The sequence below is a fragment of the Mchenga conophoros genome, linkage group LG15 (genome assembly GCF_057382185.1).
Source record: "Mchenga conophoros isolate Kocher_MC1m ecotype Shallow Benthic linkage group LG15, M_conophoros_male_GT1.1, whole genome shotgun sequence".
Classification (NCBI taxonomy): Eukaryota; Metazoa; Chordata; class Actinopteri; order Cichliformes; family Cichlidae; genus Mchenga; species Mchenga conophoros.
In genome coordinates, this window is record NC_140540.1 from 14,096,972 (window position 1) to 14,113,644 (window position 16,673).

At 40.9% G+C, this 16,673-nt stretch overlaps 1 protein-coding gene across 1 annotated transcript; it reads left to right on the top strand.

Annotated features, from left to right (window-relative positions):
* The first annotated feature begins 1,808 nt into the window (after window positions 1-1,808).
* LOC146558031 (apolipoprotein B-100-like) lies at window positions 1,809-16,438 on the top strand. Its single transcript, XM_085245823.1, has 26 exons — window positions 1,809-1,949; window positions 2,558-2,602; window positions 2,891-3,003; window positions 3,108-3,253; window positions 3,389-3,536; window positions 3,939-4,091; window positions 4,368-4,492; window positions 4,594-4,679; window positions 4,813-5,263; window positions 5,381-5,495; window positions 5,670-5,816; window positions 5,939-6,150; window positions 6,265-6,484; window positions 6,639-6,812; window positions 6,918-7,121; window positions 7,217-7,384; window positions 7,576-7,778; window positions 7,980-8,150; window positions 8,459-8,580; window positions 8,702-8,903; window positions 9,009-9,181; window positions 9,269-9,444; window positions 9,536-9,651; window positions 9,779-10,152; window positions 10,264-14,960; window positions 15,074-16,438. The coding sequence occupies exons 1-26, from the start codon at window positions 1,892-1,894 to the stop codon at window positions 16,190-16,192; spliced, it is 9,918 nt and encodes a 3,305-aa protein (XP_085101949.1). The 5' UTR covers window positions 1,809-1,891; the 3' UTR covers window positions 16,193-16,438.
* The last annotated feature ends 235 nt before the right edge of the window (window positions 16,439-16,673 follow it).

The following is a 16,673-nucleotide window of genomic DNA, read 5'->3' on the forward strand; positions in this document are numbered from 1 at the left end:
CTATATTCCCATAAGTCCACATAGTCCATATAGTCTACATACTGTACTGTAACCCCTTTGCACAGTGCTGATGTTACTCTTGTGCAACATCAGCTAGTCTTCTTGTGTCTGATCGACTTATCTTGAGTTCATTTCTCCTGTGAGCCTTATCTAGAAGATTTCACAGGCTTTTCTTAGGAGGTGAAAGGTTAGCCATAAATACTGAGACACCACTGCTGAGATTTATTTGCATCCAGTCTGGTTCCCACTGGGAGTGACTAAAGCTCCAGGGGGCTCTGGCCTACAGGAAGCTATGAAACCTTGCCATAGTTACATCTTTCACCCTGTTATTCTGAATGCACCACAGCAAATGAGAAATCAAAGGGCAGGTTTATGGATTACTGGACCTTTAGCGATCTGAGAGGCACTGGTTATCATTCATTTAGCAGCTTCTGCACTTTACTACTTCAGGCCATTTGTCATATTATAATAATTATATTGCATAGTGCACATTGCAGTATAAGTCATTTCAGTCAAATTAGAATTAGCTAAAACTAAACTCTTCTTATTTTGTGAATAAACAGTTTAAAAAGCCACGGTTGAGGTTTAAGGCTATTACAAGACTACAAGAGTCTAGGGTGGATCCTAAAATGATGTTACACCCAAATGCAAGACATAACTATTGGAGTTGGGCTGAATATTTCCTGTTCAGGAAGATATGGTTTGAGTTTTCCATTCAGGTATTTCAAGGTTTCATTTTAATTTTATTCTATAAGTGAAATTACTCATTATAATCACTTTCACTATGTATTTTTTCCCTGGATGTCCAAGTGCCACCCTAGAGATCCCTGCAGATGCACTGCACTTCTGATGACTGGTTAGGCCCATTAGAGTCCTATCTACCATGTGCATGTCATAAAGCACCTAATGCTTTGAGACGTGCTTTAATATATGCTGATAACAAACTTTAAGCAGGAGCACACTAGCAGCAGGCGATATAGGTTCACATGCTTGAGTCATCTATGAGGCAAAGGTGAGCGTATGTGAAGGCGTTCGCATACTTGCAGTACATCATAGTGCCACAATTGTGTTATAAGCTATATTTTGAATCGTATGAACGTTCATGCAGTCATAAGTTTGAAACAAAGAAATAATACTCAGAAAAACTTTATTAATCCCAAAGGAAATTCTGTAAAATCAAAACTGAAACCTTTCTCGTTTTGAACTGATTGCCTCTTAGAATAATGGCACACAGCGTTGAAATGAAAGTCAATAAAATCCTGATACTACCAAATGTTTTTGTGACCTGAGCTTTGAATGCAACATACAAACAAAGTTATTGATCCATGAGGATTAGTACTTACACAACACTGATGATGGTTATTAAAAATGTTAGCTAGCAAGAGTATATTAATGTTGTAATAAAATAGAATGATATATGATAACACATAAACATTAGTATTATCCTAGTACCACAAAATCTATGTTGTACTGCACTATATTACTTACTAACACATAAAGTAGTACAGCACTAAATAATAAATTATCTGCTAGATACAAATTGTCAGGGGGAGGGGGGGGGGGGTGTTTTTTGTTTTTTTAACAATAAGCATTAGCATTAGCATTCTATATTAATGACCTCAGGATGATCTCAAACCAGAAATAATAAAACAACAGTCATTTAGAATAATCACTGGCCACCCCCACCCAGTGCTGACAGACAGTCTTTTTACCTTTGACCTGCCACAAGGACTGCTCAGACTTTGGAACCAGGGCAACACATTTGCAAGTCCCTGCAATCACATACAGTATGTCGTGAAAGCTATAAAAGCCAAAAGGCGAAAGCACAAGAATTAGTCTTCAGAGAAAGAGGGGGACTCTTCTTACCTTAAGGCTTCCAGGAGCTCAACCCATGATGTTGGGTTACAAGCTCTGCCTTGTGCTGTTTCTGGGCACATGCACACTAGCCCGTGAGTACAATATTTTTTTCCATTTAAAGGCAGTGGATTTTTAAAACTTAGACCTGTATGTGAATTAAATCTGTTTGTTTAAAAATATGTAACGAATGCTTTTTTTTAGCTTTGTGAAAAGTTGGCAACTTGCTCTGAAATGGAACACATATTTTACAAATTTGAGACGATGATATTTGATACTGTTTATGTCTCTTACGTTTTTAAAATAGAGCAAAACAAATGTGTAGCTATTTAATTAGACTTCGACATGTAAAAATTTACAGTAAATATTGTTAGTTTGTGTTAAGTGTTTTGCAAGGCACTGACAAATAAAATTACTATGTTTTTTTTATTAGTAGTATTTATTACTGTATTTAACATGTAGCTTAAACATTCACCAAACAAAAATCCCCGGTTTCCCCTCGGGTTGGAGACTCAAATTCCTTAGGGCTTGCATAAGACAGCGTATTTGGCATAAAATCTGCCAAATCAAATGCGCAGAGACTCACGCTTGGAATAAGAGAGCGGCCAAATGTGGCATAATTACTGTATTCAATCATTTGCAATTGTGTTGTTGCACTGTAATGGCAGCTTGTGCGTTTGTTTGGGGTTTTTTTGTTTTTCAGAGCAAGATGTTGGAAGTGTTGAGGAACCATCTCCAGCCTGCTTTTGTGAGTGTCTTTGTTGTCATTGTTTAAAAGTAAATATTTTACAATGTGTAATTTAATATTATAAAACGGGAAAATCAAAATGGGAAGCTTGAAATATTTAATTTCCATTATACCTAGAACGTATATAGAGAACTACGCATTAAATATTTGGCTTCAGTTCCATAAGTCCTGGATGTAAAACTTTGGTTTGAGTGGAGCTAGCCTTGAAGTTTTTATTTTAGTTTAGCATTTGATAAACTGGCTGTTGTTGTTCTAACTATTGCTGTAAATGCTTTAAATACTTTTCAGTGGCCAAAAGATACAGGCACTTCAGAAGATTTGTGTATGACTACGAAGCTGAGACCTTTAACACTGTGAATGGAGCTACAGACAATAAAAGCGGCCCCAAAGTCTCCTGCACAGTAAGTCTTCGAGCTTAGATCATTGCTGAGGAAAAATAACAGCAATCTCATGACCCTGAATGTAAAACAAGAAGTCCAAACAAACTGTTTATTCTGCTGCACAGGTTGAGGTTGATGTGCCCCAGACCTGTAGCTTCATCCTCCGCACAACAGACTGCTCTCTGAGCGAGGTTGTTGGCGTTGACGATGAGGGGAATCCACTGTATCGTCCTGCTGCTGGAGCTGAGGCTTTCAAAGCTGCCATGGAGAAGTGAGTCATCTTGTTTGTAGGAAAGATTTATGTATTTTGTTAATTGCTCTCAGAAATTAGGATCCAGGGTAACTGAGGAAATCAAAGAGTGACCTGAATGGCAGGCTGTAAATGATGATCTGTCCACGTCAACAGAAACACTCTAAAGATCACAGTTGAAGGACAGACAGATGTCAGGCTGTACCCTGAGGACAATGAGCCCGTCAACATCCTCAACATCAAGAGAGGAATTGTCTCAGCTCTCATGGTGCCTGTGATGGAAGAGGAGAAGAACAATGAAATGGTAGCTCCCCTCACTTGTTTATTACTTGATTTTTTCTTTTTTGGGAAAATTTTCATAGCTTCATAGTTGGCAATTAAATCACACCAAGTAGAGCCTGATTCAGTTTGTTGTTTAGTCATGCATAGATAAGTTGCACAAGGTGCAGATAAGCTGGCCCAGTCAAAGGAGATAAATACACTGTTGTAACAGCATGTTCCAACAATGACAATTTTCAGCAACAGGTCAAAGTCCTAGATAACTTTATCTTGTTATTGACATGCGCTGCTCTCATAATGGAGGTAATCTTTAAGAATGATTGATTACCTGATTTAAGAGATAAGTTAAAGGAAGGAATGCACGTCCATAGGTCCAGTTCTTACAGCTTGAATATTGAATTGTTTTGAACATCCTAATCATTTCCAGCCCACCGTGCACGGAGTGTGCTCCACCGACTTCACCGTCAACAACAAACAGGACATTGCTACTGATGTGACAGTCAGCAGGGATCTGTCCAGATGTGACTGGTTCACTGCCCGCAGACAGGACACCAGTCCCCTGGCTCTCGTCTCTGGGATGGTAAGAGTTCAACAAAAATCTGACACTGCCATCACAAACTCAGGCCAAGAGTCAAAATATCAGCACTCAATCATCAGGAAAAAAATATGGTCTAATTGCATTATTAAATGAACCCAAGCTATATTTCCATAGTATAAAACCACAAAGCAAACATCCATCCCTTTTTTCTTCCAACGTCAAGCCACAAAGTACATCTACATTTCCCAGCATTCTACATTCTCCAAACTTCTGACAAAACATTAATTTTTATTTATTTATTTATTTATTGCCTGTCAGAAATACGGCCTGTCCAAGCTGATCAGGAGCACTCAGAGCTGTAACTACAGGTTTGACAACCAGAAGAAACACATGACCAGTGGAACCTGCACAGAGAAACACATCTTCCTGCCCTTGTCCCATGAGTAAGTTTTATTTTGACTTTTTGTAGATTTTTCATGAATAATTTTGTGAATTCTCTTTGAAATCTAACGCACATTTGGGGATTTCTCTCTTCTGAAAAAAGAAACCAATATGGAATTTCTGCTATGGTGAAGCAGACTGTGACTCTGAGAGCGACTGCCAAGATCAATGACAGAATCTTTGATCACAGTGAGTGCTTCTGTTGTGTGAAAACAAATTTAGTAAAAAATAGGGGGGAAAAAACAATATAAATATTTTACGTGTGTCTCTAACATCCAGATTCTAATAGATTTTCCACTGCTTGTGATTTATTTCTGTACAGATGAGGACAATGTCAGGTACTTGCCCATGGATGTTGTTGACGACAAATCCCCAGTGCAAACCATGGATGCTGTCGCTGCCACGATGCAGAAGCTGAACTCTCTGTCAGAGACCAACGAGGGCGAGAAGCGCGCCGGCCTTTTCCGCCAGCTGGTGTCAGAGTTTCGTGGCCTGAAGGGGGACACCCTGAACTCGGCTATTGTTGAGATGACAGACATTTCACCCTCTCTGACGTGGCAAGCTCTGGCTCAGTGTGGTACACCAGAATGCACTAGCGCCATGCTCAAGCTTCTCAGGACCTTTCATGAAGCTGCTGTTGAGGTTGATGCTGTTGTCTACGCCCTGGGGCTGCTGCCCAACCCTTCACAGCAGATGGTGAAAGACTTGTTGGCAATGGCTCAGTACAAGCAGAGCAAACCCATCATGTATGCTTTGAGCAATGCAGCCAGGAAGTAAGTGAACATAAATATATGACATTCTGAAGGACGCTCTCCTCGATGCAGTAACACTGAATTGTGGTACCTGTTGTAAATTAATACATAATCCCTAATGTCTGTCTTTTCCTCTAGACTGTATAAATCTGAGGGAGTCACTCCAGAGATCACAGCTGTCTACAACTATATTGCTTCTCTTCTGGGTGCAGACTGCGCTGGTGACAAAGACCTGACTTTCCTGACTTTAAGGGTAGGTAACAAGACGTGAATAAGACTACATTTTCATTCAAGAAACTTTATTATATCAAGACAATACAGAGGGGAAAAAACACATGATCCCACATTTCCTGAGGACAAAGATAGAAAAGTTTTAAAGGGAACATTTAATTGCATGATTTATGATTTGCTTTCATATTCTGTCCAGGTTGTTGGCAACATGGGAGACGCAATGGAGGCCACCGATCCTGCTATTAAGACCACCCTGCTCAAGTGCATGAGACAGCCCGCAACCACTTTGTCCGTGCAGCTGGCCGCCATCCAGGCTTTCAGGCGCATGTCTGTGACAGATGAGGTAACTAACCACATTCCTCTTCTACATGAGGAGTCTCCTTGCTTCCCGGTTTTATAGTGGAGACAAACTGCAGCTACAAAGACCATTAAGTCACTGTTTTTTCAAATTGTTTTCCTGTCCAGATTCGTGCCAACCTCCAGAGGGTCAGCCAGTATCCCAAGGGCGCTGTGCAGAAACGTCTGGCAGCTTATCTGATACTGATGAGAAACCCCGAGGACAGCGACATTGAGGTGGTGAAGAAGCTGCTTAACCAAGAGCAGAACGAGCAGATCAGGGCTTTTGTGTCCTCCCACATCTACAACATCATTTCCTCAACTGATTCAGAGACCAAAAAGTAAGAATGAAGCATTTTTCAGCTTAATGTGTTGTTCTATACTAATATAGCGCCGATTTGGGCACCCATCTATTTACACTCAGCTAATAGTTTTACTTTTAATCTTCACTCCAGGCTTGGGGAGAAAATAATGGATGCCCTGCAGGACACAGAAGTTTCTACACACAGCGACTACACCACAAAATCTCGCAACTATGAGCTGGGAATGGCACATGAGAGCATGGCGGCCAAAATTCAAGGCAATGTCATTTTCGATCCCAGCAGCACGTTGCCAAGAGAAGTCTTGCTGGAAACTACCCTGAATGCTTTTGGTTACAGCATGGATATTTGGGAGGTATGTACAGTGCTTCTCACGCACAATTATTTATGCCATTTTTACACCTTTAACGCTGAACTTTATTCATGGGGATTCATTTTATTTGATGGGACCTAACCCCAACAACTCCTGGTTCATTTTTGTATTCATATTATTAAATTCTTTTTGGCAGGTTGGCATGGAAGGAAAAGGCTTTGAGCCAACCATTGAGGCTCTGTTTGGCAAGAATGGATTCTTCCCTGACACAGTGTCCAAGGCTCTGTACTGGGCTGAAGAACAGATGTCACCAAAGATCAAGGAAGTTCTGGAGAAATGGGTTGCTCCACTGAAAATAGAGGGGCAAAAGGTATATCACTCGCATAACTGTTTCTGTTAAACACTCTTATTCTTAATGAACGTATCATTGTCACTCACACCAACGTATCTAACATATTGGTCCCTTTTTCTTAAGGCTCCTGAAAACCTTGCAACAGAAATTGTCCGCAACCTCAACAAGCTGGTAAAAGACCTGCAGAACCGAGAGTCCCCAGAGGCCATGGCCTACCTGAGGCTAATGGGAGCTGAGCTTGGCTACATCAAGAGCAATGAACTGAAGTCTATTGCTGAAAATGCAATGATGTATGCAAACATTTTCATGAGGATAGTACCTACAAAGGTAGTGTTCTGCAGTCATTAATATAGTGTCTATATAGATTTATTTTTATTTGCAGCTGAAAAACTCTATTTGTTAACTGTATTTCTCCCTGTCAGGTCATGTCTAACCTGATTTCAAGCACTCGCAATGAGATTTTTGCCCATTACATCTTCATGGACAACAAATTCATGATGTCAACAGCATCTGGCTTGCCTCTGACATTTGCTCTGTCTGGCACCTTTGCTCCTGGTGCAAAAGGAGGTCTTCGCATGACTCCAAACATGGTAAGGTTTCCATCTACTGTATTTAACCTGTGTTTAGCACCATACTAAAACAGCAATTGTTATTACAATGTTGCTGTTTTAATTGTTTGTTTCTGTGACATGTACGTAGAATTCTCAGTCATATTAATCCTGACTGTTGGTCATTTTTTCCCCACACACTTCAATTTTTCTGTGATCCCCTTTGTTTCCAGGAGCTGGTGTTCATGCCCGCAATTGGAATTGAGTTCATGACTCAGATGGGAATCCATGTGCCTGAATTTGTTGTCTCTTCAGTTGAGATGCACACCAACATGTACCATGAGAGCTCTTTCAATGCCAAGATCACCATGGAGCAAAACCAGGTCAAACTTTCCATCCCTGCTCCACAGGGCACCATGAAATTCTTAAGAATCAGGTAAAAAAAAAATCTGATAACTTACTTTGTGTAATACAAGTAAATGGTATTAATTGATATTGATTATTCAATCAATATCATATAAATATTAATTATAAAGAACACTACCAACAGGGAGCGTATTGCATTTCATATATTCTGTGTTTTTAATAATGTTGTTAGAAGTTGTAAAGTAATTTTGCTGTTCTTTGTTTGAAATAGCAACAAAGTTATGATTGTGGGTGCTGGACACGCTACAGTGATCCCACACAGACTAGCCGACTCCAGCTGCAGCCCTCTCTTCTCTGGAGTCAAATACTGCACAAAAACACTTCATGGTGACGCTCCTGGCAAAACGGCTGCTCCTTACTTCCCTCTGAACGGAGAGACTGAGTAAGATGTCCTTTAAAAAGTCAGGTTTTGCTTTGTTTCTTTGTTAAATAAGAAATGGAAATGCCTTAAATATGATCATGTAACATATTTCCATTTAATGCTAAATATTGTTTAGTATATGGTGGTACAGTTGAAAAGAAGATGGTTAGATACAGATAAGAATAGGTCAAGATGAAAAGATTTTAGCTCATCTCAGATGGTGGTTTTAGCTGGATATATGCACATGAGATTATAGATTTTATTGCTGCACAGTACCAAATTGCATTAGAAGAAATAAAAATGTACTAAAGACTTTATTTTTACCCAAGGTTTGCTCTGGACATCGAGCCTACTAAAGAGGTCTCTGAGTACACAGCCAGTATCACCTATGGCGAAGAAAAGGACGGACGCCACAAGGTTAATTCTGTGAAGATGACCCTGAGAGCCGAAGGTATGAATATTGCTTTTTTTTAATCAAGAATTTTATTACATGTGCTGCCTCTTTCTTTTCTTTTTCTTTTTTTGAGTTATACAGATAAGTGATTAACCTTTTTCTGACTCTGTGACGTCAGGTGCTCAGCCTACTGAGGCTACAGTCACCATGACATACAACAGGAACAGAAATGTCTTCAGCACTCAGATCAACATACCTGACTTTGATGTTGAGGCGGGCGTCAAGCTCGGCATGACAGATAGCAATGCCGGAGGCAAATCTATTACCCTCGAGATCTCCAACAAGAACGTGCCTCAACTCACTCTGACTGGCCGTGCCAAGTGAGTAAACCCAGCAAAATATTTTCCTAAACCGTTCCGTTACTTTACTATAATTCCACTGACCTCATTGCAGAAATTAACTGCTTTTTTTATTATTAATTATAGGCTTCAGGCTATGACTGATGGCATGCTGCAGCTTCAGCTGTTAGTCCCCTCACTCAGGACAGATGCCACAGTCACTGCTACCATGAGCAAAGCCGACGGACTCACCATGGAGATCAGAAGTGATGTCAAGCTCCCAGAGATCTCCTCCATTCAGGCAGTCACCTTCAAATATGGTAATTTTGCTCAAGAAGAGTGGCAATGGAGCTCAAAGAATGGTCATGTCAGGCACAGTTTAAAACACTGTCTTTTTACTGTCACAGGCGAAGAGCAGGCTGAGGTTCAGCTGATGTCCAACATGAATGCTGAAACAAAAGTCCCAGTGCATTACACTAAGGTCGTCCAGGCCTGGCTGAGGAAGACTGCAGAGGATGTTATGGACCAGCGGGTTATCGAGACTGATATGAAACTACGACACATCCTCAACAAAGGAATTGAGGTAAAAAGAATTTTATACTAACTGAATGTTTATTTCGTAGTTTTTAGTCTGTCCAGACTGAATCATAAGAAATATGATGTGTTTTAATCAGGCCAGCAATATCTGGATGGACAAAGTCTCAGCTGATTGTCCCTATATGGCGAGACTGAGGAACAGCTTAGCTATGATGGAAATGCCATCTGTGCCTGAAAACCTGTTCATGAACCTGTAAGTGAAGCAAAAACATTAACTAGTATCTTCACAATTGTTATTATAATAAAAAAAAAACCTTTCAAACCTTATACTGAATAAATACAACATTTTAACAAGTTCCCTACTCTCACCATTTCAACAGTGAAAGCACACTGATATACCAGTTCAACCAGGACCGTCTGACTATCACCATCCCAGTTCCTTTTGGGGGCAAATCATCTGAGGAGCTGAGGATACCTCAAATGGTCACCACTCCACACATTTCCATGCCGAAGTTGGGCATAGATTTTGCCTCACGAGGAATCCAAATCCCAACTTTTAACATCCCATCTGACTATGATCTCACCCTGCCTCTGATGGGCATGGTGGAAATGGCTGCCAAGGTCGACACCAACTATTATAAGTGGGAGGCAACAGCGTCTGCTGGTAACAACACTGCAGAGTCTCCTAACTATGTGGCCAAATTCAACATTGTGGCTGACAGTCCAATCAAATTCCTCTCATTTTCAGCTGAGGGTAATTCTTTATTCTTTATTCTTATAAACTATACATTTGTTATTGAACAGTGCAGAAAAAACATAGACGCTGAGACGAATTGTTAATTTTTTTTATTTGTCTGTTCTAAAGGAGCAACCAAAATCACTGACACAGAAGTGGAAACTATGGAATTCACTCTTGATGGTTCCCTGAAACACATGCTGATCACCACAGGTTTTAATGTTCAGGAAACCATTGCAGTCACAGACAGTTTGATGTCAACTGGCCGCTACAACGTGCATGCTGTTGCCCCTGTGGGTCTGGACACCTCCCTGACTATTACTACCCAGATGACCCTTGACTCTAAAAAGTTTTTTGGAAATGTTAACACAAATGGAAGTGTCACTGTTGGACCCATGACCGCTTCCACCACCTATCTCTACACCTTCTCGGTCGACCCAGCGAAGAAAGAAGCAATAATGCAGAGTTCACTGAATGTGAAGTCTGAAGACCTGAAGCTTGAAAACAAGATGAAGGCATCATATGCAGAGGAAGAGCTTCTGTTTGACTCTAACACTAAAGTGAACAGCGACCCCATTGTGCACAACACCAAAATTAACCTTAGGTACAAGGATCTCAAGTTTACCATCCAGTCCAGCTCTGAGACACAGGCTGACGAGAGGATGCTTCGGAGCCAGATAGATTTTGCTGCCTCTAGAGGACAGGCCAGTCTCAGAATAGAGAATCTAGCCGATGATACAAGCAACCGTATCTACTCACTGCTTACCGGTTCCCTTAATCCCTCTGGCATGGAGGTCAACACTGAGGCCTCCATGAACATCTTTTCAAGCATCGCCTCTCACAAGGCCGCCTTTTCCCTGAACACCAATGGCCTGACCACCAGCTGTACAACAACCGCCCAGCACAGTCCATTCACATTTGAGAATATTTTCCATGGTACAGTTGACACTTCAAGTGCCACCATGTCTCTCACAACAAAAGGAGGCATTAAAGAAAACAAAGCAGAGCTCACCATTGGAGGCAAGATTGCAACCACAGAAGTCTACTTTAACAGCAACTTTGAGGCTAACCTCTTTGATATTAACAGCAGGAACAGAGTGAACTTCAGAGTGAATGAAGATGGCTTGACTCTCTCTAACAACATGGTTGGATCTTTCAAGGAGATGAGGACTGAAAACACAAATGCACTGTCTCTTACACTGAGATCTTTTACCCTGCAGTCCAAGACTGACAACTTGCTTGACAGCAGCAACTCTTACAAGCATGACATCACAGTCAACATGGGCCGTTCTGCTGCCTCAGTTATTGTGAAAAATGACCTGAAGATAATGGAGGTTAGCTTCGTGAATGATGCCCAGTTCAAGGCAGAGCCCTACAACCTGGAGCTGACTGGAACAGTGATGGGAGCTTTCTCAGAGGAAGAGCTCAGACACACCTATGAAATCAAGTTTATTGACATGGTCCTGTCTGCAAAGTATAACACCAACGGTAAACTCCTGGGAACTCAAATGACGCATACCACTGATATCGAGGTTGCTGGCCTGACCATGAAGTTCAACAATGTGGCTAACTTCAACTCCCCATCTCTTCATCTGGACAGCAAAGTTGCAACTGTGGCTGCACCCTTCACCCTGAACATTGATTCCATTTTCAATTCAAATGGTGCAGTGAATCTGTATGGAAAGCAGAGTGGCGAATTATACAGCAAATTCCTCCTGAGAGCACAACCCATGTTTTTCACACAGTCATTTGAGTACAGAGCTTCAACCACACATGAACTAGAGGGCAGACCAACCATTACAACAAATATGGACAACAAGTTCAGCAGCATGCTGAACCTCCAAGAGCAAAGTGTCGCACTGAAGGTGACATCTAAAGTAAATGAGCACGCCTTTGAACAGGAAATGAGTGCCTACAACAATGCAGAAAGAATGGGTGTTGAAATGGCAGGAGCAGTCTCCACTCTCCTCTTCAGTGAGTCCAGTCAAAATTATGCCATCTCTGGATTTGTGAAATATGACAAGAGCAGTGACAGTCACTCTCTCCAGATCCCATTTATTGAGCATCTGCCTGCATTCATTGAAAAGATGAAGAGCACAGTGGTGGTACTGATGGACAACAGCATTGAGATGCTAAAAGACATCAACAACAGGTATGAGATCAGTGCCAAGTTCCAGCTCAAGGTGGCAGAACTAAAGGAGGCCATTAACAACTTTGACTTCAACCTGTTTGTCCAAGACCTGAGAAAATTCATCAGCTCAATGGAAAACTACATCACCAACCTGACACCCAAGCTCCCAACTGAAAAAGTTATGAACATACTGAAATCTATCAAAGACACCATAATGGTTTGGATGAAGAAACATGACATTGAAAACAAGTTCCAAGTGATTTATACCAAAATTGAAGAGATTCTCTCCAGCTTTGAAGTTGAAAAAACGATTGGAGCCTTCATGGATGAGATTGTTAAAATGATGAAGCAGTATCAGGTCAGAGAAAAGATTCAGCGTGCATTTGATGCTCTCAGGTCAATTGACATTCAGCCTGTGATGAAAAACATAATGGTACCTGTTCAGGAGCTGTTGAATGAGCTATATGCCTTTGACTTCAAACAGCTAATTGATGACATGAGTGACTATTTCATCAGAATGATCCAGAAAGTAAGGTCCTTTGATTATGACACCCTCACCATGGAGCTGAAAGAGAAAGTGGCAGAAATGAGCAAGATCCCCTGTTTTGGAAAACTTTATGGAGAGTTCAGAGTTATTTCACCTCATTATAAACTCACAACCACTGCTGACCTGGAGAACACCACAACAATTTCTGATACACCAGAGTTCAAAATGAACCTCATCTCAAAGACTACATCTACTTTGCGAATCCTTGACTTCGCTGTGGAAGCCAGTGCACATTTATCTGTGCCCAAGATGAGTCATGTGTCCATCTCTGAGCTCATCAAGGTTGATCAGTCGTCTTTTGAACTTGACCACAAGGGTCAAATGACCTTCTATGGTCTGACAGCTGAAGCTTCTGCTGATACTATTGCAGCAGCAAAAACTGAGCTCTACTCTGCAACCCTTGTTAACAATGCAGTCTTCAACATGGAAAATGGAATTTCAACCACCGTAGTCACTACGTACGTACATGGCATCAACATGCCTGCCCTTAACATCTTTAGTGAAATGGAGATTAAAGAAAATGTAGTTTTCCTGCTTAAAGATGGCTCCATCCAACTGACCTTTAACAATGTGGCCAGAGAAAAATATGCAATTCGGGACTTCTCAGATGAGGCACGCCACAAGAGCGACTTGTCAGTGGTCATGGATTTCCATAAAGCCAAAGTGAGTTTCACTGGAACAACAGACAGCAACTTTGTGAAAATGAATCAGAATGTTGGTGCTGAAATATGCATTTTCAGCCACGTAGTTGTTGATGCCAAGGCTGAGACTGAAACACCTTTCATTAAAAACAGCGTTGCAGAACTCAAGTTCGAGGCAAAGGTTGAAGACATGAAAATTGATTTCTCTGCCTCTCACAGTGCACAGCTGGTTGGTCAGGTTGAAGGAACTCTCTCAAACTCAGCCCTTGCTCTGGTCACACCTAATGAGCTTAAGCTTGATACCAAGAACACAGCAAATACCAAAATTGCCCTTCCATTAAAGCTGTCTGGAAAGATAGATCTCCAGAATGACATTGCTTTCACCGTGAACACCGAAGTGCAGCAGGCTAGTTGGACAGGTCTGGCTAGATTCAACCAGTACAAATACTCCCATTACTTTGCTGTGGACAACAGAGAAACAGAAATTAACCTGTATTCCCAAATCAAAGGAGATGCCAATCTTGATGTATTGAAGCAGCCTATCACCATTCCTGAAATTACCTTGCCATTTGTTGACATGAAGACACCAAAAGTGGAGGACTACTCACTGTGGGAAGACACTGGTCTGGGCAATCTACTAATCACAACAGAGCAAACATTTGATATGAGCTCCAAGCTGAAGTACACTAAGAACCATGAGTTGATCGCCATTAACATCAATATGGATCCAGTCATCAATGCGTTTAACACCAATTTCAAGACACTGCACAAGAAAATGATGAATGGCAAGGATAAGGCTGCTGCCATACTCGCTACATCATATGACAAAGCAAAGGAAGAGTATGAAAAATATAGCACTGAGTTGCCTAAAACTATTACTGTCCCTGCCTATAAGGTTCCCATGATGAACATTGAGACATCAACATTCACAATTCCCCTGCCTGACTTCACCCTCATCACAATGCCCACTCTGCGTGTGCCCTCTGCCCTGCGCAAGGTAACTCTTCCAAAAATCACCCTGCCCAAAATTCAGAGCATCAAGATCCCAGTTATGGGTGATATGACCTATGAGATCTCCATGAAGACACCAATGATCACTCTCAAGACTAACGCAAGCATCCTAAAGCAGGACAGCATCGCCATCAAACTAGATGCTTCTTCAACATCTGAATTTGAGATCCTGAATGGAATGATTGAGGGCAACACCAATGTGAACGTGATGGGTGGATTTAAAATGGCCTCTCTCCTCAATGTGAAACATTCAATGCTAGAGGGACATCATGACAGCACCATCTTCTTAACTACTGAAAATGTAGCTATCGCCATCACAAACACAGCAAAGGTCAACATTCTTGACCTGACCATGGAAATCTATGAGGAGATTACTGGAAATCCAGAAGAAGGCCTTATTGTCTCAGTTTCCAATCCATCTGCAGGACTCATTGCAGTTCAGATGCAGGCTAAGCGACCGGCACAAGTGAAAGCAAGACTCTATGGTCGTTACCCGGTAAGATGATAGTCTACTATCGATGCACTTTCTAATAAAAGCTGATTTTTTTCCAACCTAAATGATGTATTATTTAAATAATTAACTTATTGGTTTTTATGTGTCCTGTTTAGTCTGAGCCATCCACAGACATTGATATCTTGGGTCTGAAGATGTCTGTGATCAACTCTGAGAAGCTGAACCTTCAAACAACCTGGAATATGGAAATACCATACGAGATGATGCTCGGAGCAAAGAAACAGGTGCCTGCGGTCATGGAAATAGTGTCTGAATCTGCTGTCATAACATACAAGGCGGTCAACAAACAAGTTAGAAGACTCGAAGGTTCCTTTGCACAGGCTAAAAAGCAGGGTAATGTGATGTTCAAGAGGGCTATTAACAGTCTTGAATCAGTAAAATCTTGCAAGATTGTGACCACTGTCACAGATAATACTGTTTTAATCCTCGAAAACTACCAGAAGAAAGTTGAAAAGTTCCTTGATGCTGTTGTTAAATTTCTGAGAGCGACTAGGTTCCAGATTCCTGGCTATAAAGAGAAGCTGTCTGGGCTTGAGGTCTATCAGAAATGTACTGCTTTTGTTGCTGATGTATCTGAAGAAGCAATCCATAAGATTCCAGAGTACCTTTCTTCCATGTTTGCAACGGCACTTGATTATTTCCAAGCCACTGAATTCACCTTCCCAGGTTCTAATCGCATCGTCAGTGGAAAGGAAATTCTTGACGATATGTTGGTAGCTTTAAAGAAAATCCAGGACCAAGTGGTTGTTACTGTGAGAAAATTTAGAGATATCCGGCTGGAGGACATTGTAAAGAAATTATCAGCAATCATGCAGTTTACCATCCAACAGAGTGAGAAGCTTCTCCAAACTCTGAAATCCCAGAATCTGGAGACACTTTCTGACTTTGTGAGTACTGCATACAACGATGCCATGAACTCTCCTGTTATGGCTGGCGTTATCAAGCCGGTTGAAGAGGTCTGCAGAGTTGTAATGGAATATCTAAAAGCTGTGACTGCTAAACTCCAAAATATTTTGGCTGACATATCTAGTAAACAACTCACAGCTGACATCCAGTCCTGGATTAATTCAATGGTGAAAGGCATTAATACTCTGCACAACAATGCCATTACATCCCTGAAGGAAAAAAGCAAAAATGTTGAAAAATATGTTAGAGTAAGTGACCAAAAAGTAGAGGTTGACATCCCTTTGCCATTTGTTGCCAAATTCAACTAAGCAACCATAGCTAACAATGATATAGGATATAGTGTCTGTATTGACTTTCTGTGTTTTGTAACCAACGGTGTAATAGTGAATCTATTTTCATAACAGCAAACCAAACTGAGCAATAAAAATTATGCCTGTATAATGTTTGTTCCTTTGTTTATTATTTCACAACAGACGCCCAGTGCTCCCTTTGTGTCTTGTACTATTTAAAACAAAAGCCCTGTCTGGGTATCAATAAATACAGTTTGTACTGCATTCATGTCTGTGCATTCTTTACATAAAGTTTACCTTGACTGGTTAAAAAGATTGGAAGCTAATGGACTATAAATATTTCTTCATGTAGTTTTATGTTTTCCTGTACAGATTTAAAACAATAAAAAGCTTACTCCCTAAAGATCACAGCAATACACCCTTGCTAGTAATTTTTATCCTCTGGTCTAATTTTAGATCGGACACAAATAGTTTCTGTGATACACACACACACACACAC

Bases quoted from the DNA above. Each gene is read 5' to 3' on its own strand.
- LOC146558031 (XM_085245823.1), top strand. From the start codon at position 1,892: ATGATGTTGGGTTACAAGCTCTGCCTTGTGCTGTTTCTGGGCACATGC. The intron at 6,151-6,264 runs GTAAGAATGAAG...TCTTCACTCCAG, and splicing joins ACTGATTCAGAGACCAAAAA to GCTTGGGGAGAAAATAATGG. The intron at 9,182-9,268 runs GTAATTTTGCTC...TTACTGTCACAG, and splicing joins GGCAGTCACCTTCAAATATG to GCGAAGAGCAGGCTGAGGTT.